The sequence below is a fragment of the Trichoderma aggressivum genome (genome assembly GCF_033847375.1).
Source record: "Trichoderma aggressivum f. europaeum strain CBS 100526 chromosome Unknown scaffold_079, whole genome shotgun sequence".
Taxonomy (NCBI): domain Eukaryota; kingdom Fungi; phylum Ascomycota; class Sordariomycetes; order Hypocreales; family Hypocreaceae; genus Trichoderma; species Trichoderma aggressivum.
This window is the reverse complement of record NW_026946445.1, coordinates 1-26,701: the sequence shown is the minus strand read 5'-3', so window position 1 is coordinate 26,701 and position 26,701 is coordinate 1. Positions and strand designations below refer to the sequence as shown.

At 52.9% G+C, this 26,701-nt stretch overlaps 6 protein-coding genes across 6 annotated transcripts; 3 read left to right on the top strand and 3 right to left on the bottom strand.

Moving 5' to 3' along the window:
* Nucleotides 1–91: 91 nt before the first annotated feature.
* Triagg1_10641 (uncharacterized protein) lies at nt 92–2,266 on the bottom strand (the record flags this gene model as incomplete). Its single annotated transcript, XM_062894735.1, has 1 exon — nt 92–2,266. One exon carries the CDS (start codon nt 2,264–2,266, stop codon nt 92–94), a length of 2,175 nt encoding a protein of 724 aa, XP_062750388.1.
* A 1,540-nt stretch (nt 2,267–3,806) lies between these two features.
* Triagg1_10640 (uncharacterized protein) lies at nt 3,807–4,239 on the bottom strand (the record flags this gene model as incomplete). Its single annotated transcript, XM_062894734.1, has 2 exons — nt 3,807–4,098; nt 4,151–4,239. The coding sequence occupies 2 exons, from the start codon at nt 4,237–4,239 to the stop codon at nt 3,807–3,809; spliced, it is 381 nt and encodes a 126-aa protein (XP_062750387.1).
* Nucleotides 4,240–11,760: 7,521 nt separating this feature from the next.
* Nucleotides 11,761–12,572, top strand: Triagg1_10639 (uncharacterized protein; the record flags this gene model as incomplete). The annotated part of the gene is made up of 5 exons (XM_062894733.1): nt 11,761–11,862; nt 11,932–11,961; nt 12,083–12,236; nt 12,303–12,481; nt 12,540–12,572. The coding sequence occupies 5 exons, from the start codon at nt 11,761–11,763 to the stop codon at nt 12,570–12,572; spliced, it is 498 nt and encodes a 165-aa protein (XP_062750386.1).
* A 435-nt stretch (nt 12,573–13,007) lies between these two features.
* Nucleotides 13,008–15,544, top strand: Triagg1_10638 (uncharacterized protein; the record flags this gene model as incomplete). The annotated part of the gene is made up of 4 exons (XM_062894732.1): nt 13,008–13,682; nt 13,758–13,917; nt 13,971–14,294; nt 14,358–15,544. The coding sequence occupies 4 exons, from the start codon at nt 13,008–13,010 to the stop codon at nt 15,542–15,544; spliced, it is 2,346 nt and encodes a 781-aa protein (XP_062750385.1).
* A 2,304-nt stretch (nt 15,545–17,848) lies between these two features.
* Nucleotides 17,849–18,470, top strand: Triagg1_10637 (uncharacterized protein; the record flags this gene model as incomplete). Its single annotated transcript, XM_062894731.1, has 2 exons — nt 17,849–18,092; nt 18,202–18,470. 2 exons carry the CDS (start codon nt 17,849–17,851, stop codon nt 18,468–18,470), a joined length of 513 nt encoding a protein of 170 aa, XP_062750384.1.
* Nucleotides 18,471–21,349: 2,879 nt separating this feature from the next.
* Triagg1_10636 (uncharacterized protein) lies at nt 21,350–22,348 on the bottom strand (the record flags this gene model as incomplete). Its single annotated transcript, XM_062894729.1, has 2 exons — nt 21,350–21,831; nt 21,934–22,348. The coding sequence occupies 2 exons, from the start codon at nt 22,346–22,348 to the stop codon at nt 21,350–21,352; spliced, it is 897 nt and encodes a 298-aa protein (XP_062750383.1).
* Nucleotides 22,349–26,701: the final 4,353 nt, after the last annotated feature.

Below are 26,701 nucleotides of genomic sequence, written 5' to 3'. Positions count from 1 at the left end.
TGCTCAACTCCTCTCCGATGCGTGTCTCATTTCCATCCGTTGAAAATGCAACAGTGGCCAAGACCATCAGAAAGTAAAAACTTTTTCTCCTCTAGCACGAGAGAACGTAGTTGCCCGGGTCCTTCTTACCCGCCATGAGCAACCCAAGTTCTCGCATGCGTTCGGCGCCGAGGCCAGGAAGCGGCTTGCGCTCAGGGATCTGCCCACGTCGGGCGCGATCGCAATACTTCTGGAAGAACTTTTCCTTGCGGCGCAGGCGCTTCTTCTCAAGGCCCTTGACGATGTCAATGGCACTGCGAATGTGTCCATCAGTGTCAGAGGAGGTTTTTGAGCCCTTGGGCTGCTTCTGATGGCGGAAGATGGCTGCAGGTCTAGGCAGGGACTTGGTCTGGGTGAGACCGGGGCGGCCAGCCAGTTGAAACTTGGTGTGCGCACCCTGTCGGGGAGTCTGTATGGGAGTGGCAATGGCCACAGCCTTGGGAGCCGGGGAACGGGCTCGACGAGGCGACTGGCGGTCAAAAAGAGGCTTAGGAGAGCGAGCGCGAGGCTTGGGGGCGGGAGAGCCGCGTCGCTTGGGAGGGGGAGAACGGAATCGTCGGGGAGATGGATTGGCGTTCTTGCGCCTCCTTCGAGCACGGTCCGTCTCCATATCGAGATCCTCCATGGCGCCGTGGACCCAAGGATGATCGTCGCTGTCAGCAGCAGCCACATAGACATCCTCATCATCCTCCTCGTCAAGGTCCGAAGCCGGGAAGCTAGGGTCAATGTCTTGAGGGATAATGCGCAGCTTCTCGTTTCTGCGAGCGGCGAGGCATGAGAGGTAGGCGTCTTCAACGGGTCGGTCCTCGTCCAGAGTGCCGCATACGAAGTCGGTACTATCTGGCAGGTCCGGAGCCTCGACTTGAGGTCCGATGGGGCGAGCCTTGACGGATCGACGAGGGCTGCGTCTGGAGCCAATGGAAGAATCCGACTGCTCAGTCAACGAGAGTCGACGAGCCAAGCGGGGGGTGACCTGGCGTGGGACAGATGGGGCACGGCCCGGCGTCCACAGGATCATGTTTTCGTCCCCGTCATCATCCTCATCGGAATCAGCGAAGCCAGTTTCCTCATCAGTGTGGTAGCCGTCGGAGCCGTCGTCCGCTTCGTCATCCTCGTCATCCTCGTCATCCTCATCCTCATCTTCATCTTCATCTTCATCCTCCTCCATATCCAAGACATCAAGCTCATCATCCTCATCCTCGTCTTCGTCATCTTCTTCATCTTCGTCATCCATGGCAGTCTCGGCCTCATCTTCCTCTCGTTCCTCCATCTCAGCCTCCTCTTCGGCTTCAGCTCCCAGACGACGAAACAGGTTCTCCTTGACCAGGGTATCCGAAATGGTAAGCTTGGTCTGAGTGGAGTCCTCTTGTCGGATCCAGTCGTCCTCGCGAGCCATGCCACTGGCAAACTCGTGGAACTGAGATGCGTCCCTGATGAGCTCCGTTGATGAAGCACGAAGGAATCGAGGTCGAACAAGCGAGGCCTTGCCAGACTCCTGCTGAGCAGGCACGAGTCGAGGAGAGATGGGGACGGGATGAGTCATGCTCCGCTTGGGAGTGGAGGGCTCGTAGGGCTTGGGTGAAGTCTTCTGTGCGGAAGACGGGCGAGCTGTGCAGGCAAACTTGATGCAGCGCTTTGGCGGTTCCTGCGCCAGGGGGGTCTTGAGCGCAGGGGGAGAGGCAGCTGACGAAGCAGCAACAGGAACGGCCTGTGGCTGAGCCTGAGGCTTGGCGGCACAGGCAAACTGGATGCATCGCTTTCGAGGAGCTTCTTGGACAACGGGCTCCTCCACTTTCCTGGCACCGAAGAAGCTGGCTAGGAAGCCAGGCTTCTGGTCAGCAGCGCCGTGGCGAAGACGAAGCGTTGAGAGGTCTGGGAGAGGTGGGCTGGGAGTATTGGTTCGGGAAGGGCTGGTGAGACCAGTATCGCTGGTCAAATCAGCGGTGGAAGCAATACTAGCATTGCTGACCATGGAACGGCGGCGCCGGCTGTAGGTTTTGGAAGGGTGAAAGATGTGGCCGTCCTCCTCATCAGACTGTCCCAAGATGGCCTGGGTCAGTAGCGAGGATGCGACCTGTTGTGGGCGGACCGGCGCTCTCTGGAAAGGCAGAGGCTTGGGCGTGGGCATGTACAGCCTGAGTTCTGGGGGTTCGTCAAGGTCCTCGACGAGATCTGAACCTTGTATCGCCCACTCGGGGGCTTGTGACGTTGAAGGAAGAGTTGCCATGATCGATATTGTAGGCATTAGGACTTTTGAGGTGGCGGTGGTGGTGGTGAGTGAATTTCAAGCAGGCGGTTGATTTGAGCTCCGGGTCGAGAAAAAAAAGAGGTCCAGGTAGAGCAACAAAGAAGTCGTTGCAACGTTCCGAAACTGCTTTAAAGCAGGACAAGGAAGCAATCGACAAAAGAGTTTGAAGGTGGCTCAACTCGAGAGGGGTTGGAGGATTGTGTCGTAGCAGGGCGAAGCGTGTAAGCCGACACGAAGCTTGCAGCCGGGGCGAGAACAAGGTCTCGTAACAAAAATATGTCCCTGAGGACGACGATGCTATAACATCAAAACCAACATGATCAATACCAAAGAGTCGGAGCAAAGGTAGTGGATGTGAAAAGGACTAAGAAGCCTTTTCGGGGCCCGGGCGTGTGGTATAAGAGTGTTTGAGGCGGGCGAGAAGGCCAGTCCACTTTAAGCAGCGCAGTGTGGTGATCCGGGGGGGGCAGGCTCGCAGGTCGAATCAACGCAAAGCAACGACAAAAAAGGGTCTTGCAGTTGCGGGTGTGCGGTTATAGCAATAGAGGAGCCCTTCTTGGCAGATTCCGGATGACGTCCGTCCAGATGTGGCGTGGCGGACCTGACACGACAGAAGCCGGGAGGTCGGTAGGGGTGTGACGAGGCGTGGACGTAGACGCCGATGCAGGGATCTGCGATGTCTGGGAGATGGATTTGGATTTGGATCTTTGGATTTTTGGATTTGGACAAGAACAAGGCGAGACAGACGTCTGAGACAGCGCTGCCCGTGCTCGAATCCGCGTGCTTGGCGCAATCCTTTCTGTCTTGGAACGATGCCGGAGCGAGAGGAGAAACGGCGAGAGAAAAAGACCAGAGGCCGCCACGCACACAGTGGAAAGAGAAGAAGAGGGAAGAAGAAAAAAAACAGGCCGGCGGCAGAACGACTGGCGAACCCGAAAACTGGTGAGGGATAATAGCTGATCTGCCGCCACTGCAGACTAGCACAAAAGCATCCATCCACCCTTCATTCTCGTACGGAGTACAAAATGCAAAAAACGGGGACTGGGGATGGAGAGAAAGCCCCAGAATAATGGAAGCCCATACAGTGCGAGGCCGATCGCTGCACGTGCCTGACCATCCTGTTTTAGTGCCTCGTGCCGCTCAGGACCAGCATCATTCTGGACTGCAGATGAGCAATGGCGCCTGGGGGGGACACAGTGTAGACAGTGTGCGGGCGCCGCAGCTTGGGAGCGGGCACGAGCACGGTGGGATTGGATTGCACACATTCAGTCACAAGCACAAGCACAAGCACAAGCACAAAAAAGCACCAGACCAGACCTGAGCAAAACAGTTGACAAGTTACAGAACCGTGTGGGGGCTTCTGAGAAGGGGGTGCACGCAAGACTTTAGGGGGGGTTCGCAAATTGCCCAGCAAGAGGACGGGAGCCACTGAGTGGTTTTTCCTTGGCGCTGGGCAAGTTTGATTTTCGCCGCGGCCAGTGTGTTCTGTTCCAGGCGCTTGCTTTTTCTTTTTTTTTTTTTACCCCCTTCGTCTCTCCTCTGGCTGGGCTGGGTCTTTCCACTCGCTCTCTTTCGGCATGGCGTGGCTGAGCGCCGCCTCGATTCGCTGGCTGCAGGGCTCCAGCCGGCGAATGGCCAGCGCTGTTAGTGCCTGTACTGGATTGTACTGTAGCGGACTGGCAGCACCCGTTCCAGGGCCTTTGCGCGCCAGCCATCCACCAAGCTTGAGCTGTGCTGTGCTGCCAACGCCGTGCGGGTCACAGTCATCAATTGAGCGCACCCGACCTGCAATGAAATTTCTCAAGCCCGCGCTGGACGCAGAAAATTGGCGAAGCAGCGATCGGCCGGCCGAAGCCAGCCAACTAGCCCCAGCCGCTAGCCACAAAGAAGCCCGCTGTCGTCATGGTGCGGCCAAACGGGCTCGATTTTGCCTGGGCGAACGCATGGCGCATCGAGCTCGACTGCAATAGGGCATCCGGGAGGGAGGGTGAGCTGATGATTGCTTGCCATCCACATCATCTTCCATGGAGAAAAAAAAAAAAAGAGGCAAACCCGCCAGTTGATCAATCAATTCATTAAAGAGACAGAGATGGAGATGGAGGGGGGGATCAAAGGGGGAAGAGAACATTAGCGATCCAATGGCCAACATGTACAGTAACAATACTGTGCTGTGTATACCGCACTCTCAATGCTCCCACTTGCAGTACAGCGTCAAACCACCTTGGGTTGTTCAGACAGGCGAAACAACAAACAACAAGGGGAGGCGAAGCGTTTCCGTTTCCTCCTCCATGTGCCGCTCGCTTCCCCGCTCGCATCTGCATTTCAGCACACAGCTGCCAGTGTACAAGCACGATAAAAGCGTCGATGCCCTTGTCAGGGGTGCGCGCACAGGCTGCACGAGAGCAAAAGGAGCAGGCAGCTTTTCCCATGGAGATCTCAGCTTCGCATGACTAGCACCATGTGTATCGATGTTGCAATCACGCTACTCCGTCTTTCTCATCCATATTTGCTCCGTAGCGGCTCCCGAGCACCGGCGGTACATGTTCCCGTTACATGCAGCCTGTGACATTTGCTCCGTACTGTACCTTGCAAATTTCCGCTTGCCTCGTCCTTGGGGCTGGACGCCAAATGTCTCACAGGATTGTCGCTTAACTGCCTCGCCGCCCTGGCTCTGCGCTATTCGTGTTAAGCATATATCATACAAGACATTGCTGTTTCTCTCCGTCCCAGCAGAAATGTCCTAGATGGATACGAGGATACGAGGGCGTGCGTGCTGTGCTGCGCTGTACCGCAAAATGCAAACTTGCAGCAGTGCTCCCCCATCCCAATTGGATCCAGTTCGGGTACCTGAGGCCATGTATGGAGTAGGTAGGTAGCTCAAGTACCTGACTCTCGTGAGCACTCCCTCATGTGCGTACATCAAAGCACGAGTAAGGCATGTTCGCCATCTTGCTGGTATATCCGTACCAAGAGCGGCAAGCGAGGATTGGCCCAGCCGTCAAATCTTACCGCTAAACAGATCCTCCTTGGCAAATCTAAACGTCTGATTACATGGGTCGCACAGGAATAGAAACGGGCAACAAGGGAACAAGAAAAAAAAAAAAAAAAGTAGCCTCAGGCGCCGGAATTTGGAAACAGCCTCAAAACTTGCCATCATGTGAGGCTCAGCAAGCACCCAGAAGTTCGAGTCACCAGGCGCCAAGCAACGAATGGCATTGGATGCGTTGCTTGCACTCGTAACAAGCCGTAAGATTGTTTTTATGCAGCGGTTTAGTGCATCATGATGACGGGAGACGAATCCACTAGGCTCCCCAATTCCATCCTATCCCCATCCCGTCCTATTCTTAGGCCGAGGGCAGGCAAGGGCCTTGTTTTCGGGCAAGATATTGCCTCATAGTAAAAAGGCGCCAACATGAACCCTTAGCGCGGCGCTCCCAGGGTCATTTGGCGCGTGAGCTGGGGGTGCTTGTTCAATCTCATGCCCGGAGCAAAGCTGTGCTGTGCTGCTGTGCGCCATCCCATCACAGAGGATCACCCAAGCGAGAGAGCTGGGCTCCGCTCACAAGGCAGAGGAATGGCCTTGGTCCAAACTCACCGCCCCGGTGCAAAATGGGCCGTGCTGGTACTGTAAGGTCAGCCCGTTTTAGTAGCATTTCGAACGCCGATGGAACAACAGAAGCGTGAGAATGATTGAGGCCGGCAAGGATGGTGCTCATTGCCATCAGGGGAGCCGTCAGCAGGCGAGGCTCACTTCCGCGCCTAGAATAACAACAGCTCTGCGCCATCATATAACCAGATCCGGGAGCATTGGTAACCATAGTTCAGGTCATGATGCATCAAATACTTTGTAGGTAATGCAACTGCGTGATCAGATGTCCAAGTCGCATTGCTTGCTGAATTGGCCAATGAGTGGCAGGCTCTGGTATCTTGATAGGTGCTGGCAGAAGCATCCAATCAAGCCCAGCATTGCGTTTCGGCTGCTACCAACGGCATCACATTAATCAGGAGATGCATGTGTGAGCATGAATGCATCTCGCTTCACTGTAAGGCGTATGTACGGAGTACTGTGAGGGACCCTCGCCTCGGGCCACAACCGAGTGAAAGCCGTGCCAGCCTGCACCTCTCACGGTAGCTTCGATTTGCTCGGCACGGACGCGTTCTCCGCAACCACCAGTAATATTTTGCCTTCACAATGTCCTTCTCGTCGTTGAAATCGCACTGTCTCAGTACTCGGTGCCTGGGCGGCCCGTATCTCGCAGAGCGCCATTTCCGAGGTCCCTCCACAGTCCGCGTTGATCGCATCGTGCCGTTGAAGCGAAAGCGCGAAAACGCCACTATCCAAACGGCCGCATTCGGAGAGATGTGGCAAGGACTCCAGTGCGCAAAAGTTGCTGTGAGGTCGTCTTGGTCTCCCACACAGATGTGGCACACAGTCGAGTCCAGACCTTTGTAGACACGACTCACTAGCTCCAATTCCGCACCATCCTGTAAGAGCTGTAACAGAGAAGGAATTGATGGGTCTGTTTTTCTTCTTTCTTTTTTCTTCTTCTCTTTGCAAGTCCCTTCTTAGCCGTTGGAGCCGCAGACTTCATCGGCCATCTCGCAATGGCTCGGCCTTGCCGGTGTTTGCCCGGCATCTTGACCTACCTCGATCCAGCCCTCTTGAGCGTGGGAAGCCCGTGTTCCGTCCTCCAGCCGGAGTGATCAAAGTTCAAGGTCCGTACTCCGTTGATTCCGTTCTCCACGGAGCCGAGGCTGTTGAGCGAGTCACCCCTTTACACGCATTTCCTCGCTCCACCCGAAACTCTGCTTCATCCCCCCCCCCGGATATCCCGCTTGCACAAAACAAAGGTAGGGAGGACGGGCTGGCTCGGCTGGGTTAGTGCTGTAATAAGCCGACGTGCATGAGGCCCTATTTCGATATTGCATGCACGAGCTGCTCCTTACCCCAAACATACAAGTAAAGGGAACGCTTGGGATTCGATTCGCCAACGGCTTGTCATCGCGTGGCACGCTGCCCGTTATTTGACATGTTGCGCAAGCTGGATGGACCTCGCACACGGCGATCACAGCAAGCTGCGCCATGACGCTAAGCGTCTGTCAAACAATGGCAAAGAAAGAATTCGAGCATGTACTCGTAGTATTTGGAAAAGAGGCAACGGCCGCCATGACTCTAGAAGTGGTCGATCAGGTTGCTGGAATGCGACCCCCCCTTATCAATGGCCATCCATGTTGCAGCGAGTTGGCCGCATGCAAATCGCAAGTGACACAGCAATGGAACCACGTTGCCTTCGCGTATCATGCTCCGGGGCCCATGCCGAGCAGCCAAACCTCATCACTCAGCTGCATGCAGTAATCTCTCAGCCAGAGCTGCAAGTTGGGCATTGCATGCACAAAGTATGTATCGTATGCCGGACACAAGGAGAGAAGATGGATACACACACCCATGGCGCAGTACAGTAGATGCGATTCCACTCGGCGCCTCCAGGACATACTCGTATGTCGACATGACGAAAAAGGGAAATAAACAGGACAGAACACAAACTACCGTCGGAGCCGGTGCATGCAGCTGATCCCTTCCGAGAGCTGCAATCCGCCGCCACATCCGCCCTTAACACATTCAGATCGGCAGGAGGGCTTGAACAGAAGCCGTTGTGTGGTCCGAACCCGAAAGTGGACAAGTTCGCCGTACATACAACAACTTACAAAGAAAAGCAGCAGACATCAGAGTGCCAAACCCAAAGCATGCGAGCCCAACTGTTGCCACAGGATATCCAATGCGAACCGCAGAGAGACAGCGCGGGGGTGGGAGAGAGGAGAGAGGGCCTCGCATTTTTCGTCAGCGACCATCGGGTCAGCAGCCATTGGGAGCCAGCTCTACGCCAGAATAGGTGTCGAGCCCGACACGACCAAGAGCTCCGTGATACCACGTCGCTTTGCGCGGTTCGCCCCTCATAGTCTTCAATTTTTCTCTCGAAACGACGAGTCGACCCAGTTGCGCTAACGTGGTTCAAAGACCCCCCACGGACGGTTCAATGGATGGATGGAATGGGCTGCAACACAAACCCCGCATCGTCTCTTGGTCGTGCTTTTTCTGCTTGCTCGATACGGCCACGAATTAAAGGGTCTGGTCTGGTCTGGTCTGGCTGGCTGGGCCAAGGGATGGCGCATCCTGTGTGAGAATGCGCAAGCAATGCGGCACGCAGCCCATCGAGTACTAAACGCAGCCCGCCGTCTGGGAGGCTGTGGGAAATGATGCCACCTTGTTGGCAGTTCGGCCGCAATTGCCCATGCATGCTGCACAAGTTAGCACACACCTTAGATGCGAGGCCTTCCCAAAGCGTCGCCGTACCTTGATCCAACGACGTCGCGATAGATTGCCATGCACATGCTACTGGCATCCAGACGCAGGTAAGGACTGGACCCTTCGTAAAAGAGACGGCCAATGGACATTGAGCCCCTTCAGCTACTGTACGGGGCTTGGGCTGGGAGCAAGGGCTTCTCTCGCCTCATTCGTTGACATTGAAGCCACGGACATGCCTAATACATACGAGTACTGTACCTACGGGGGTGGGATGGGCGGGTTAACGTCGGCCTCAGAGGGAGCCCTTGAGTTGAGACCAAATGCCTTTTAGCCTCAGGCATCAGAGCCTCAACTCATTTCCTGCTGCCTGTACTCGTGCTGCAGTCTTGGCTGGCCGTTTGGCGGTGAGAGTCAGGGCCGCGCATGAGCCAATGGCAATCGCGCATGTCTGGACTGACCGTCAACAGCCCTATTCGGCCACCATCCATAATTTGAGCTCCGTCATATTCCGTGGTACCAGAATTACTCGCCCGCGCTGCTTGTTGGTACTCTTGGGAACAACGGTTGCTCCGTAAGAGCAATTGGTCCCCTTTACGGAAGTCCCCTTAATGCACTGCAACGATGCGAGTTTGATACGGTTAATTACCTCCGTTCTGGCTCCTACAACCTGGCCTGGGCTGCTTATGTTATGTTGTGTAACTTGGATGCTCACTTCGCTCGCCATGTCTGACTGGTGGACAGCTTCAATGCTGAATTCAGGTGTTCATGAGACAGAGCTTGTTGCTTGTCTCGCACGCCGTCCAAGGAAAAATAAGGTAGCTACCCACCAGCAGCCGGATGAATGCAGAGAGAGAGACACAGTCATGCTCAACCACGAGACATGGGCATTCTCAGTCAATTGACTCATTCTACTCGGTATAAGCTTAAAACAGGACGGCCTGGACTGAGCCATGAACCAGATTCCAAGAGTCATCGTCTCACGACGTGTAAACACGCAAAATACATGTTGTCAATTGCACTTTGGCGATTGGCCAGGACGGCAAATTTCACTGAGACAAGCCAAGAGCAAATTAATCAGAAGCCCACCCTCGATGAAGCTAGGTAGATTTGACCAAAGCTCCCCAAGTACTACAGCACAGTTGCACGTCCAAGAGCTCACTCAAGCTTGGAGATTTGAACTTGGCTGAAGCAGAATTAGCGGCCTCGCCTGTTCTCGGGTGTTTTATTGTTTCTTTTACCCAAGGGGGCAGACATAGTAAAAATCCAAAGTACACAGTGTAGCTGGCCATCGTTCTTTTTTTTTCCTTAGTCCAAGCCACCCGCTAGTTTTGTTCGACCGTGTAAGCCTGTGCTTCTTTTTGTTGGAAAAATTTGTTCTAAATTTTTTTTTCCTTCGCGCTTTCGCTAGCAAAACAAGCCGCGCCGATGGGGCAACCCACCGAAGGTCAACCGGTCTACGGCGGTTGAGCGGGCTCTAAGAAGATGGGGTAAAGAGAAAAAAAAGTTCGTAAGAAAAGATGAAGAAAAAAATTGGCGCACTTAGTGTTGGGGTTGGAGACAATTCCTCCTCGGCGAGATTCTTGATTTTTTTCTTCTTTCCCTTTTGGTCCACCCTGGAGGTGAGGCTGTTGTACCCCGTGCTCGTACTCAGCTCGTCCCCATTTACATACCCGTACAGCTTGGCTCATACCTGTAAGCCCATATGTATGTATTAGGAAGACAAACATTGACACGAAATCATATTTGTTCCCGTACCCAATCTCTGAGAGACTCTCGTATCAATAAAAGGGGGCGGCTGGCGGCCCGTATTGACCAGCGGCCGCACATGCTGGCTATACGTGCTCTTGTCAAACTCTACTCTCCATCCATCCCTCTGAGACATGTCCATAGTCTAGATCTCTTGTCCTCGAGCCTTGAGCAATGGCAACTTGACGCGAGGGCACCCCTTTCTCTTGGCACTTGTGAATCACGCAAATTGACATACCGCGCTGTCGCAGAAGCAGTGGAACATGACGGGTGGCACAGCAGTAGAACGCTGCATAGCGATAACGGAGTTGAGGGGGGGAGAGTTTTGGCGGGCAAAGTCAAAACTGTATAGCCACCCGAGAAGCCATTACACCCCATTCCGGATGGTGAACCAACGTTACTTGTGTCTCTTGGGCACAGCTAAAGCCACACAAGATTCCAGGCCTTTTTCAGCTGCCCGTGGCACCCCGACAGAGTGCCATTCCCGTGCGCTGAATGGCATGGTATAGATTTGGCTGGACTTGTGGGTTGTGGTAGGCGGTTGCCGAACGAAGTGAGCTGATACTATGTGAAAGAATGGCATGAAGCTAAGCTATGGGCAGAGTTACTATCGTCATTCCACATCCATGTCGTGAAGATGGCGTGCTTTCAGTGCCATGACTAAGTATATTCTCCTCGGAGTCGTTGATTTAGCTGTGTACTAAAATTTACCATTGGATACTGCCGTAACACTTTGGCGACAATTACTCCCCTAGAAAAGTATGTGTTAGACAGCGAGGAAACAAGTGGCAAGTAGAACCATACGGGATACGCCCCCTCCGGTCCAATTCCCCGAAGTTGTTTGTTGAAATAAGTTCGAGTCTATCAAAAGCTCCTGCTGTATGTTATAGGATGAGTTTCCGCGCGAACGCAAATTTTTTTTTAGTCTTTCAATGAGTATGGCAATTAGCTTTACCTGATGATACGGTAATTGATTTAGTTCCGTGAGCTTGATATCTTCAAATCGTCGTTGATGCGCTGCAAGTGATGATGTAGAGTCGCCAAAGTATATGCAGTCTATACGCAAACTTCGACTGTAAGCTGTAAGCAGTACGAGTAGCAATCTATTCTCTTCCCCAACCATTGAGGCCTCCTGAGATCCAATCGAGTCTGGTACGAACATGCAGTATTATGAGTAATTCCACATTTTGATATAATAAAATTAGAAACGTATTTTAACGATTCATCAACTCCCACGATCATCAATTCCCAAGAGTCTCAACTGTTCAAAGATGTCAGTTGATCATCACGTGCACTGGCACGTGCTCTACGGCGGGCGGTTTTCCCGCTAGCCGAATTAATGACTGCAGTCCGGCAAAGATTCGTGCCAGCGACTTCAATTGAGCTCACCACAAGCAACGACTCAATCGTCCTCACAGTCACCATGAACTCCCTCCGTGTTGCCCGTGCGGCCCTCCGAGCTCGCCCTACAGCCATGCGAGTGGCCATCCAGCGGAGAGGATATGCCGAGGCCGTCCCTGACAAGGTGAGGATGCTCCGGATAACGAGCCTCAAAGGCTTGCCATTTATATATCGCTAACTGAAATTTCTGTAGATCAAGCTGAGCTTGGCTCTGCCTCACCAGGTATGAATTCTACACCTCGAGAAATCGACTTTTACCGAATATGCGATCCGATTGGGCGGGTGTGGAGGAAATGCGACAGTCGACAAATGTTCTCGGTGCTAATTGCCGCAATGCTTTGCAGTCCATCTACAAGTCTCAGGACGTCGTCCAGGTCAACATCCCCGCAGAGTCTGGCGAAATGGGTGTCCTCGCCAACCACGTTCCCTCCATTGAGCAGCTCAAGCCCGGCCTGGTCGAGGTTGTTGAGGAGTCCGGCCCCGCCAAGCAGTTCTTCCGTATGTCATGACCCCTCCGAGTGTGCGACTCCACGGACGACACAAGACTGATGAACGCCTGTATAGTATCTGGTGGCTTTGCTACTGTCCAGCCCAACTCTGTCCTGAGCATCAACGCCCCCGAGGCTTACCCCCTGGAGGACTTCAGCGCCGAGGCTGTCCGCGCTGGTATTGCCGAGGCCCAGAAGGTTGCCAGCGGCAATGGCAGCGAGCAGGATATCGCTGAGGCCAAGATCGAACTGGAGGTGCGTGAAGCAGTCCATGCTGCGAGTCAACGAAGACACACTAACATCCCGCTGCCAGATTCTCGAGACCCTTGCCACCTATGTCAAATAAACGATTATAGAAATATAACCCTTGTACAACCTTTCTACCTGTCTTTAGCGCAGAGCCCAAACAATTGATATCAGTTGTGGTACTGTCACATGAAAGAAAAAAGTAGACATCTGCTGCATCCCACAACTCCTGGGAAATGCATTTTGTATCTATGTAGCAGCGGCTCCTAAAATAATGAAACGAAATCACCACTTGCCTATTCCTTCCTCACCGTAGGAGCCCTCTTGCCTCTTTGGACTCTCTAGAACTTGCCTTGAACGCACAAGGCAACTCCCTCCACTTTGCTCCTGTGTGTCTTTCTTTCTTTGTGGGGTCATGTGTTTCCTCTGACTTCTTGTCTTTCCCCCCCTCTCAACGCTTGTTCATAATTATCATCATACGCATGCATCGTCTATTTCAGACTCCATATGATTTACTTGTTATCCATCAACTAACATGGCATATCCCGAGTTCAGCGACCCCGCCACTCTTCTTAGAGATGCCATTTCGTTTGATGGCGTTCCGGACGACCTGGTGCCCTTTGGCTTCGTCGAGTCTCGCATACGGCAGCTCAACACGATATCGAGCAACGATAACCTAACTGCCCAGCCATACACTGCGAATACGCGCGATGCTGCAGACCCTTGCAGCCCAGTCTGTCCGCGGACGCGGGTCGAAGTGTCTGCTTCACCTCCAGTTGGCCATTCGTACCCAGGCTTGAGGATCAATGACAACCATAACGATGACAACGGAGTTGCTTGGGAGGTTGCGTCGACAAGTGCTCACATGTTTAACGTCAAGCCGAGCTTGAGAGCCTCTAGATCGAGCAATTCGTTGCGATTGCAAAGTCCAACCCGAGATCCAAGCAGATATCGCAGTTTATACAGGTCAAACCAGACCGCCAACGAAGTCAATGATGCGAAATTGGGATCCAAGCTTTCCAGACGGTCTCACCCGAATCTCCAAGCATCGTCTTCAAGTATTCGGACAAGACAACGCGCCCCCGAGAGCTCTAGAAAGGAGCAGCAAGATGTATTGGAAATGTTTGACACATATGGGGTCTCACGGCCAGAGGGTTGGCTGTCGGATGAGAAAGATCGACAACGGGCATCAGGGATGAAAACCGTTCATGTATGCCATTCCTGTGGTGGGTATCTGCATACACGAGCGCGATGTGCGAGATGTGGGCATGAGTTCTGTTCCAAGTGCAAGACAGAATTGGTGAGTGGTCTGTCTACCATCCTTCCAGGGGGCCAAGAGCACAGGCAAGACCAGCAGAAGCTGAGCCAAGGGACATGGAACCAAGGGATAACTCACAGCCGGAGCCTTGCCAATCTATCTGAGCCTGTCCTCGGTGCAGAGAAAAGTAAGCTACGTAGAGTCATAATTTGGGATAAATAAGCTGATATACTGGCATAGATAATCGGCTATCTCATTCTAAGAGCCGTGACTCTATCACAGGATATCCCAGAGAAAGTCAGCTGAGACATGCTGAGGCGGAAAGACAAGCACGCCAACAATTTCGACATGAACGCCGACATCGCCTGGAGAAGTCCTATAGCGAAATGGCCATCCCTGAGCAATGCTCTGATTGCCCGACTTGTCACGTGAACAGCGACCCTACGAGACACAGCATCTGCTGCATTGCTCGACAGTCTCCCTCAAGGAGGCATGTGATTGACCAGACGAATAAAAGCACCGAAGAAGAGCTAGAACGCGAGATTCTACCCGAGGATACAATTCGTGAGTACTGATTTAGCATTGATAATATTCTTACATGGGGTGCTGATGGGTGAGAATCTACAGGAGGCAAGGCCGGGGCGACTTCACAGGAGTCACGTATTCAACATATGTGGCCGGATAATGACAAACAGACTTCGCCCCGACGAAGAATCGACGATCTTGGGAACAAAACGGCTACACAGACTCTGAAAGGGCTTCTCAGCCTGCACACTTTGGATCAGGATACTTTTTGGACTTGTTCAGAAGATCCAGCAATGTCCCAGAGTGTCACTCTGCCTCACACGCTCCATGGTAACCAGGACACACCGAAATCGATTCTGGAAGGAGCTTCCCATGAAAGCATAGACTCGGTAGAATTGAAAAAATATCAGGCATCGCCATCGGACAAGGCTATTTGGAAAACTCCAACGATTCGAATCTCGCCATCTGGAGCAGACAATGACGTACCGGAGCTTCAGCAAGACGTCAGATACGATGATCAGATGGGAAACGCTGGGGGCCAACAACGCCAAGAGTTATCACATAGGGGCATGGGATCGCCTGTTAGAAAAGCAAATGCTTGGACTCCGAAAGCATCAGAAAAGGGGCTTGGATCGCAAGATTCGCTTAGGAAAGCCACCAGTCCAAGCAAGAGTCCCCAGAGAAACATTGAGTCTTCCGATCCTTCAACATGGAAACAACAACTAAGAAAGATCAACGACACACCGACATTGATGAGCAACTCCCCGAGCAAGGGGTATACATTGTCAGCCTCCGACTCTCAAAGATATCTTGGCCAGTCTGCAACGGCAGTTAACCCCGACGAAGGAACACTTCCCAGCTCATCAGTCCCACACAGGAGTATTGACGAAGAGCCAACAGCTACGGGATACAAGGGTTTGGAATTTACAAGCCGCTTCTCAAAGAGAAACCAGGCAGGAGACGTGATGAAAGAGTCGGCGATTCCTCCTGTTACCCCTAACAGCGAGTCCGAGATTTCCCTAAGTCGCCACGTCTGCGAGTGGCGCTCACGGTATTTGGGGCTTAGTGATGCATTCGATAAGCTCAAAATCGAGCTGGATATTGCGCTGGAACACCAAGCGAGCCAAGTCATTGCTGGTGGGGAATTGGGGGGTGTTTCTCATCAGCATCAATACGATGATTATGGAATCGAGGGGTTGACCATTATTGTGCACAGACGAAGCAAGGAGGATCTGGTCCTCAACACAGACCTGAGAGAAGAAGAAGCCGCTCATGTGGAAGAAGAGTAAGCGAAGGCATCTGTGATGGCCAAGGGCAAGGAGTGGAGAGCGTGTGCTATGTCTACGATAAAACCATAGGCAAGTATTCATTATGGTCATGAGACGCCATCTGCGTTAGTTTGAGAGTCTAGTGTCTGAATGTGAGACAGTCGATAGGTTAACTAGGTAGCAATGCACTTGAATCATGATATGCTTGGCACCAAGGAGAAGGATCGGGACGCCGGAAGTGAATCCGAGCCTTGTGATGGCATACTCCATACATGTAGCGTATAATACCAGAGGCAAAGTGTACTGACGTTGGCAGATCCGGTGACTTTGTCCTACATACTATTCCCACGCCAAGTCCTACATAATCTTGGCCAGTTATCAACATCACTACGGAGTTGGTTTAACGCTGCCTGACATGAGGAGTGCTCCCGTCTATGTACGGACATTTCTTTGCACTGGAGCAATCCGATTAGGGGGCGAAATCTTGTGATGAATGAATGGCCGATCCGTTAGGCAACTACGGAGTAATAAGGGGGGGCGTGTATCTACTACATTTTTTTGATTCCAAGGCGATTATGCCATGATGATGGATTTGTGAAAAAAAAGAAAAGAAAAGAAAATAAGAGAGATGCCGAACCGAACGGGATGAATTTGACATGTCTTGAGTCATTTTGCTCCCCTGAGGGAACTAGGACAATTCTACTTTTCTATGATTGACGTACGATATATGGTCATCCACAGCCTGGATTTTGAGGGGGGGGGGGGGGGATCTTGTGTTGATTCACCGCAAGACGGACAAGGCTCTCGTCATGGCGTCTGCAAGTGCGTGTGTCGAAAAGGTTAAAAAAAGAAAAGAAAAGAATTAATAGGAAAAAATAAGAAGAAAAAAAGAGATGTCAAATCATGTACTTTAGTATTACCTATTGCTGAGTGTCACAAGGCCCTGATAAGAGAGAGAGAGGGAGGGAGAGAGACGTGGACGGGGGACGGGACACCCCGTGGACAAGAACCAAGCAAAGCCCTCCCTCCTCCTCCTCCCCAGCCCCCTTGATTTTCCTTCTTCTTTTCCCTCTTTCTCTCTCTGTCTTGCCCTTGGCATCATCGGTTCTACGGTTGGGCGGGCATACGATACACGTTACGAGGCAGACGCGGCAGAAAAGGATGATCCTCATGGATCTGCCGCCGTCCGGGATGCACTAAGTCCCAAACGCGGGCGATCGCGGCGCCCAATGAGGGCCGTGACGCTTCATGTCAAGACGGTTATTTGACAGGAGCATCACCGACTAGTACAAGTAAGCGCCCTTGATGCTTTAGTGTCTGGGGGTGGGCAGAAAAGATTGCTATTCCCAGCGTGGCTTTGCGTCCCTAGAAGCAGGCAGGGTATCGCTGCAGCAGCAAGCATACATGCCTTTTCCTTTCTCTTACCGTTTTTTTTTTTTTGGCGTGGATCTGTCAGTTGGTAGTAATACTAATGCTCCGTACCTAGCAAAGAACCAACGGCTGCTTTGTGTGTGTGTGTGTGTGTGTGCTTGTACATATCATCATATGCCAGCAGGTTTTTTTTGGGCGGGAGGTTGGATCACACGTCGGAATATCCACACGCATGAAATGTACCTTGTCCGGGAATGGCGAAACATCATTCGCTGGCAGAAGAGAAGAGAGAGAGGAGAGAGAGAGAAAAAAACTGACGACAGCGGTGCCCGTTGCGCCCGCCAGCGATGCTACTCTGGTTGTTGCACGTGGGAAAGAAGACGAGGGACAGGTTTCTGCCATTGAAATTTTCTGGGGCTTCTTGCTGCGACGTGGAAGGTTAGGCAGGGCCATGGCACGAACCCGGGGAACGAGATATGCCTCTGTGTGGTGGTATCCGGTGTAAGTACGGAGTACTAGCACCAAGTTGTCTTGTCCAGGCTGTATGCACGTAGTAGAGAGAGACGAGAAGGCTATACTACGATACAAGTTAGTGTCGTCTTTCGCTACTCCGCGTTTTCCCCAATGCTGTTGTTTTGCAGCGAGTGAAAGGATAGACATGCAAAACCCGTGTGGACCGCCAGCTGGGGAACCAAAAAGGAAAACCACAAAGGGGCGGTCTGCGAGAAGGGACACACGGCCTTGAAGGGGAAAAGGCATTCTCGCACTCGCGCCAGCTGCAGAAGAAGAAGAAAAAGGAAAAGTTGAAAAGACAGCAAGCAAGAAAAAGAAAAAGAAAAGACTGCTATTCTTGGATGTTTGCAACTCTCACCTACGACGGTCGCTGCTAGGGGTGAACGCAACGAAGCGGTGGGAGAAAGTCGACAGCCAGACAGGGCAAAGCCAACCTCGTAAATGGAGTACAGGTATCAAGCAAGCCGTCGTGATGAGGCCATCGTGAGACCTGAGGCTCCCCCTCACAAACCTCACCGACTTGGAGAAGACGAGGGTGATGGACAGCGTCGGTTAGGGGGGGGGGGGGAGAAAGGCCTGGTCAGCTATGCCAACACACCCATGTCAGCCCAACAGCGGGACAGCCCTTTTCAGGTTGCCAGCACGCCGGGTCCATTCGTCTGCCTCGCAGGATCAGCAGGGTTCGGTCTGTGTGGGGAGCTGATAGTGCTAGTACAGGTAGCCAGTTAGTCGAGTTGACAGCACACACACGAGGCTTCACCAGGACTGAGGTGGCAGAGCTTGACAGGACGGAGCTGCCATCCGCGATGCGGCCAAAACCCACCAGGGAGACGGGCATGCCGCTCAGCGTGGCATGGATGGATCCCAAGTGTCGAGCATCTCTGGTCTGTCCTTGGGTCTTTGGGTCTTTGGGGGGGGAGGAGAGGAGAAAGGCTCCCCCCCCCCCCTTGCCTCGCGGCTCGCGGCTCGAGCCTGTCGTTCGTCTGCTGAAGACAGCGCGGAAGCCCGTCGATTAGTCACCGGCATCATCATGGCCATCATCATCATGTTTGCGCCTGTCTGAGGGGGGTAGCCGTAGCTGGAGAAAGCAGCAAATCATGGCCCTGCCGGGTGTGAGAGAAGTGAAAAGGCGAAGAGGGTCCTTTTGACGCAGCTTTGTTGCGGTGGATCGCCAACTCCAGCTCGAGGCATGTATGTACCGGTACATGGCGGACGAGGCATCATGTCCGAACTCCTCGTACCGACTTGGAGCAGTACGAGACCAGTACCAGCAGTACAAGTAGGTAGGTATTCCATCTGCTCTGCCACAGCATCTAGAACGGGGTTTGCTGCGCGACAAAGTACGTACAGGACGCCCTGCGTCTGCCTCGGGTCAGCATCTCGTTGCCTCTGCTTTGCTTCCCATCCCCCGTCCTGTCCTGTCCTGTCGCCTTTCATACTCGTGCCCGTACAAGCAAGCACGGCAGACATGGCAAACGCGAGAAGAGAAAACAAGGCCAGCGGTCCAGCGGTCCAGCTAGCCGATGCTCTGCGCCGCGCTTTGACTCCGTGCCGAGTGCAAGGGGGGGGGGGGGGGTTAGAGAGAGGTTGGGGCCCCTTTTACCCTGGCTCTGGTGTGAAGTTTTTCTTTTCATTTTTCTTTTCTTTTCTTTTTTTTTATGTGGACAGGGGGGGCAGTTGGGGGGGAAAATGTCCGGGAGAAGGCGGTGAAGGAAGCGGCAATAACTCATCCGCGGCTCCTGTCTGTTTGTCAATGAGTGCATGGATGGACATGCTTCAAGAACTGGAGAAAAAAAGAAAAGAGAGAGAGAGAGAGAATCAATTCAATATGAATCAATTGCAACTAGAGCGTCAAGGGGGGACACCGGTCGATAAAGGCTTGTCAGTCAGAAACTGTTGGTTCAGGACAATGTGATTTATGAGAACCACCTGATACAGCACTACACTAGGCGCAACAAGGCTCCTGTCCTCCTCTCTCTCCCTCTCTCTTCTCCAGAAACCGGTGAGATGAAAAAGAAAAAGAAAAGAAAAGAAACACACACATCGGATTGGACACCCCCTTCAGCCCCAAGCAAACTCACTCTTGACCGCATCAATGCTAGCCGAGCTTCGCCGTATCTCGCCCCAAACGCCCGCCGGCTTCCCTCGATAACCAGATCGAGATGCCTGCAGCACGCACTTGCTTTAGTCCATGTATCGTATGCATAACGATAGCGTGCACGTTTTCCCTTGCGCCCCTGTCCTTTTTTGCCCGGGAACGGTCCCTGTCCTAGCAGTTCCTGCGCCTGGGAGAGAACTGCAGCCGCATGCTACGCTGGCGAAGCTAAGCTTGTCTGACTTGGCAAAAGACGCAGAGCAGAGCAGAGCAGAGCAGAGCGATACCCCGGCAAGCATGAGGAGCGTCTTTTGGGGGCCGTTTATCGGTTAGACCCTGTTTTTCCTCTAGACAGCTTTGCAGGATGGATGGGCTTCTTTTTTTTTTTTTCACTCCCCCTTGTCGTGGATAGCGGGCCTTTGGGGTTTCCACTTTGTTCTGTCGTCTTCTTTTCATGCCGTGCCCACCCACCAAGAACTTTGAGCAAATCACTGTTGCTCTCCCTATGCTGCTTTGTACTGCTACTTGTGCTACCAACTTCGATAGTGCCACAGGCAAAGGTACACGCGCTTTGCAACGCTCGTATCAATTGGGCAAAAAACAAAGAAGAGACGTGACCGAACCGCCCCCGAGCATGCGGGGCCGGAAACCCGGAGACCGGGGCCGGGGTTGCGACAACGCAGGCGGTGAGGCGGGACCAGGGGGGGTTCGAGTCGGGTCTCCAAGTTGGGCTGGCGATGAAGCCAAGGCATTGAGCAATGGGTACGAAGTAGCAGCGGTGAGCAGATGCCGTCTGCTGTTTGCCATTGGCATGACTACATGTACTGCGAGCACAGAACTACGCCTTGTGCTGTGCAAGATACCTGAAAGAGCTCATCATACGACGGCTGTGGCTAGGCTAGACTGGGCTTGCTAGTTGTGAAATGTATGTACGAGTAGTGCCGATGAAACATTGCGTTTTGGGGACAAGAACCAGAAGGGATCAAGACGATCCATGTTCAACTGAAGTCACTAGATCGATCCGCATGAACAGATGGGGTGTTGATGGACCAGTCCACACAATAGCAACCGGAAATCTGTTGGAGTTTCATCCAGCCTTGTCTTTGTTGGCTGAGGCTGCAGAGACATCACCCTCTTTGACAAGAGAGAAAGACAGAAACAAGACGAGAGAAAGATGTCTATTAGCACCCTTTCATGAATCACCCTCTTTAATCAGTCAAAAGCCTACGAGTTCTCATTTCTTCCCTATGACGTTTACAAGTCTCCAACCTTCTTCCCTCTCACATCTCGGGCATGCCTTCAAAGCGGCCCTAGTTACTAGCCCTTACAAACGTTCCAGCACGTCTAGTTGCTTTCCCCCCCCAATGCACTTCTGCATGCTTCTCGGTGCCCCTTTGCAGACGGCCCTGCTTCACAATTGCATACTTGGCGTACAGTAGGGCGGGTTGGACACCTCATCTAGCCTCCCTCTTCCCTTTTTTTTCTTCCTTTTTTTGCTTCTTCTGCCCCTGCTTATCAGCGATGTGGCCCCAATCACAAGAAGTATTCATGTTTTTTTTTTCCAAGTGAGAGTGAGAGAGCGTTGGGCACATACGAGTACAACTCCGTAGTTGGTTCAAACGCATCAGTAGCACGGACTACCTATGTTGCAAAGGACAATATCAGGCACAACCAGTTAAGCAGCCTCTTCGCGTGCAGAAACAATCTAGACAGCAATCCTTCCGTGTTCCCTCTTTTATTCTATTCCCAACACGGCAAAGCCATCGTCCTCTCGCTCCCAAGTCCTTGCGGCGTCGGCGTTTTGACATTGCAAGGGTATGTATGCCTTTTCGACAAGTCCCTTGAATTTATAACTTGAACTTGAACAGCTCTAAACCCGCAATCCCCACATCAACCTTAAAGACACCACCGCCATACCTCTTACTCGTCTCATCGCCCTCCTCGTCCGTTGCTGACGTGATGAACAGCTCCGTCCCCACAAACTGGACACAGGTAATGTTCCTAGTCGGCAGAGTTATGCTTCCAATCACCTTGCCATCGGGACTGATCTTGAGAACCGAGCTCTCCCCATAAATCGCGTGCCACACGTTTCCATCCACGTCGACGCGGAAGCCGTCGGGCTCGCCTGGTCCCTCATGCCGATACCAAAGGCGTTTGTTGCTTACTGCCCCCGTTTCCGGCGAGTAGTCAAAGGCGAACACCTCTCGAGTCTTGGAGTGAGTAAAGTACATGGTTTTGTTATCTGGTGACCACCCAATGCCATTGGGGATGACCAGGCCCGTTAGGACCTCCTCTTTTGCCTTGGACGAATCAAAACGTGCCAGAAACCCTATCAAAAAAGGCCCGTCAGCGCCGGCGTGAGGGGGGTGAGCCAGCCACCCAGGGGAGGGGGCGGCAAAAGCATATCATACAAATCGTCGGTCAGCCATACCTTCTGGTTGAAATTCCCCAAGCCCAAAGTCCGTCATGGTCCCCAGCCAAAACTTGCCATGGGGATCTGCCGCTCCGTCGTTGGCTCGTATACGCTCGTCGTTTTCCTGGCCGTTGAACGGCGCGAGCATCTTGTATGTTCCGGCTTGACGATCCAGCACTGCAAGTCCATGTTTGACACCGAGCAGAATGCGATCCTGAGGTTCCACCCCCTCGATGTCAGCCGTGACGGTTGGGCAAACGTCCAGCTGGATAGTCTTTAGAGAGACGTCGCTTAAAGAAACGGTGTGCACGTGTTTCTTCTTGATGTCAACAAGACGCAGCGAGTTGGTCTCCTTTTCATAAAACGGTCCTTCGCCCAGCGCACATTTTAGGTCAAGCCAGGGCTCGCCCACTTTCCACTGTTGAGATGCCATTTATTCAGCTGTCTGCCACGCCACGCCGGAAAGCCGAGAAAAGCGAATGACTCTGTAGATGTTGTTTGAATATCTCGAACCAGTCGAGAAACGTGTTTAGGTTATATAGTAGCCTTATACTATTCGGGGCCCCAGCGATCACGGAGTTTCTCTTGAGGAGCAATGGCGGGGTAGGAGATAATGTGGAGTTTTAACGGAGTAATACCCGGAAGGTTGGGTTGATATCGCGGGCCGTCTTGCTCAAACTTACCCGGGATCGAATCCCACGAGCACAGGGCCAAATGAATCAGAAACCTCGCTGTTCATGTTTAGTTGGCGCCGTGTGATGGTGTCTCTGGCGTTTACGTCCGCTTGGCCCGGCTGGTTTTGCTCTTGTTCGATTCGTCCGTGTCAATACTCTTCCATGAGGACTAACACCAGCGCTGAGTGATGCAACATCCTACAGCTTGTGGTATAGCAGGATCGGCTAAATGATTCATCGATCCACTGACGGCATATTTGAAAATAAACACAAATCAAACAGTTGACAGAGGCGTTATGAGCCCTGCTTGCCTGGATGAGCCTTACTTTATCACTCCTAGAGTGGGCAGATTTGCTCCTGCTTTTGCGCATCAATCGCCCAGGAGTACCCCTTTGTGATCACACCATGCAGCGTAGCATCATGGCAACTCCGTTGTTGCGCATGGCAAACCTCCCATCGGGAATTTGCCCGACATGACGAATCGCATCAGCATCGATGGCCGTCAGTTGCATTTCACGTGGTTTCCAACTGATGCGGATAAGCGGTGGTCTCTCACATTTCACTGTTTCTTTTTTATACCCAGAGCCAACCGGGCGGCCATGCGAATCGTTGTCTACGCCGGATAGAGGTAATCATCCCGGACAGCCAGCCCCAGTCATGCCTCACTTAGCCGCCCCCCTCCGCCGGGAAATAGTAGTAGATGCAATGGCAAGGAGCAGTGTTTCATTGAGCCAGCGACCAAGGAAACCGGCGAGGTTGGTCATGTTGCTCAAGGCCAACTGAGAACCTGTACGCCCCCTATTGCCAGCTGCTCGTACTGGTAGCATGATCCGCCCGATGAAGTGCGTCCGAAAGACAACACAGCACAGACATTGCAGCCCAAGACAATGTGAGCCCCTATCGTGACCTCTGATCATGAGTTCGTCCAAGAATCAACTCCCTCGACAGTCGGGCAGCATCCTCCAATGCGCCGTTGGCAACGGAGTGAGGCGGGCGCCGCACAAATTCAACCGCTAGGCGGTCGCCACGTCTAAACTCGTAACCTGTAGTTGCATGCAGCAAGGGCTGGCGGGGCCGAGATGCACATCCATCCTACGGCACAAACCACCAACAGCACTCGTGCTAGCAGTAGTGGTAGCAGCATCACTCCCTCCCTTTCCCAACATATACTCGTAATTGCGCATGTCTGGATCACTTCGTATTGTTGCCAATCTTAAGCGATCACACTCGCTCCACGTAGGGATCCCGTGATTCGCTTTGGCCGTTCCATTACATGTTCCATTGCATGCGACACCGTTAGGGTCACGGCGATGCCCTTTCCCATCCTTGCGCTCTGTCGGCCGATGCCATCGGAGAACAGCCGGTGTAGCTGGCTGGCCCCAGCCTCCAGCACCCTTCCACAATCGATGTCCTGTCCTGTACGGCTATGGGGCGCGACGAGAAGAACTGATAGGCCCACCGTAAAGTCGCTGCATGAACCGGGTAGGCGGATGGGGTCAGGACCTGTAGACCACGGTGGTTTGCAGGGACCGGTTGTCGAGCTTAGCCCTCATGCAATGCATGCCATAGATACATACAGTACGGAGAACTTGTCGCGTCATCTGGGCCCTTCCCCATCTGATGTGTCCACAAAGGACTGGGTACTCGTACAGGGACGTGGTCGCATGTAGGTACTCGTACTAGCACTCTGTACCCGTCTGGTTCCCTGGTCGGTACTTGTACATGTTTTGTTGCTTGGGCCAGGGTTGAGACAGATCTTCTTTTTTCTTGTCTCAAGCACCGGGGGGCTGCGAGCCGCCGCCGTCCTCATACACTGCCAGGTAATTTCTCAGCCCCAACTAGGCGCAAAAAGCAGCCCGCAGAATAGCGCATCCGCGAGGAGGAAGAAAAAAGCAAAGAAGAAAAAAAAATGCACAATCAAAAGACGACAAGAGTGATCTCAGTCACGATGCGGCGCCGACCTGATGAGCATGCCAGCCCCCCCGCCTCTTGGGACGGAGCTCACACAGCACCGGCGCATAAAGACAGCAAGACGTGCCCGTTCAAGTCCATTGATAAGAACGTCGAGAGTTCACAGCTTGATAGAGCTAGGGACGGGCCGAAGGCAAAAAAGCTTGCTAAATGCTTGAGCTGGTGTCGTGCAGCTGTCTCTCGTGGCTGTAACCGCGACTCAATGTGAGGTTCCGCGATGGTCGAAGCAGTTCTTATGTGGATACCAATATAGAGAGGAGACGAGGCAAACCGCATTTGCACTGCACCGCATTGCTTGTGCCTGATGCCGATGCCTGTGTTTGATCTCGACAAATCTCACATCTCACACATGCACCATGCACTTTGAGATCTGCTAGTTTGACATGAAGCAAGGCGTCTGTGCAGCCGAGCTGGGATTCGGACGGTCCGCGTCGGCACGCCGATTGCCCAGCTTCGGGCATAATAGAGTGCGCGCTAGCTTTTTGCTTTGAGCAGAGTGTACTCGTAGCTGGGAACGGCCGCGAATTTTTCTTGATTTTCTGATTGAAAGCACTCCGCACTCGCCTCGCCCATGCTAGGGCATAATACCTTGTAATTACCTGTACGACATACTACCTCGTAGTTGTACTCGTAACTTGTAGTTGTGACGATGGCGTTGGGTTGCCATGGGATGCTCGAACGATGCCCGATCCCTACACAAGGAGGGGTCTAGAAATGAGCCGCTCGTGGTGGGCGCTTGGTCATGATGGTGGCCTTTGGTGGCGGGTGATGATGCAAGCCATCGATTCATGCTACTGCTAGTAGAAGTAGAGCTGTGACGGAAGCTCCGCTTGTCTGCTATCCCGGTCGACCTCATTTCTCGTCTCATTTCTTCTTAAATTGACGAGGCAGATTAAACGCAACTAGCGCCGTACAAAGCTTCGCTGTGCCGCTAGATGACAAGTTTGCCCTAGTATTCCGGAAGATTATTGCTTGAAACTTTTGCGCATGACTGCTTTAGAATGGTAGCTGACAGGGAATACGAGCAGATACGCAGCTGCCAAGGTCCCATCACGGCCGTGTCGAGACATCAAGTGGGATCTGCCTACTGGGCAGTACATACCTAAGTAGTCTCGAATTAGAGCAAGATTGCTGTCCTGTCACAGGTTGAATGAGAAAAGACCCTTTTAGGCGCTAGCATTTCGCTGGTGTTCAAGGGTCCTGTTGCTCACGCCTGTCCGAAGGAATGTCGACGGCTCTCGCCTTGTAAAAGTGGTCTTGAGACGCGGCAAGATGACAGAACTTCGTCTTTCCATTCGTACGAGTACTTGCGCACTCCCCCAATCTCTACTCGACGTGGTGGGTCCCCGCGTGAGTTGTTCGCCGATGATGTTCTTGTGCCATGAGATCCAAAGGCATCCACAGCGTCGCCGAATGTTTAGTCGTCACGCAGTGATGGGACGGGCACAGGGCAGAATGCAATCATCCCCCAATGCGTCCAGGTGCATCATCCCCCCGGAAGTTTTCTCCAGCATTTCTCCCAAGCGGGCGAAAGCACATTGGATAATCGCTGCAAAAACCACAGAGCTGGGTCGGTTGCTGTAGAGTGTCACCACACCTGTGTCCAAGTTGCATGTAGGTATCCTGCTTAACGAGAGGAGGCCGCATAATGGGCCTCGGGGGAACATGTCTCGGCACCCAGGTTTGGGATTTGAGCCCTTGGGTCCCCCCGCGTCCAGGCCGTGGCAGGGCCCGGGAGTCAGGGACGGGTGTGGAAACCAGCTGTAGGTCGTGCATGTGTGATATGTAAATGGGCACTGCTAGCCGCCCTGGGCTTCCTCACGGGGCCAATCATGTCTAAGGCATCTGCAGAGACGGGAAGCGTCCTATCCATTGGGCACGGCGAGGCCTAGTGATCCATCTTAGCAACTGCGAATACCTTAGCATGCAATCTGCGGCCAACGCATACACACATATCGCTAGCGAGCATCATACCAGCCAGTCTGAAAAGAGCGGCCTGAGGTGGAGTGGCGTGTTGTCTTGAAATTGAGTCGTGATATCAAGTGTCCAATTAAAGATGCCACTGAATACCTGTACGCCTCGTTTTTTTATAGATGCTCGTACAGTCTGCCCTTGTACGAGTATAATTTGAGTGCCTTGGG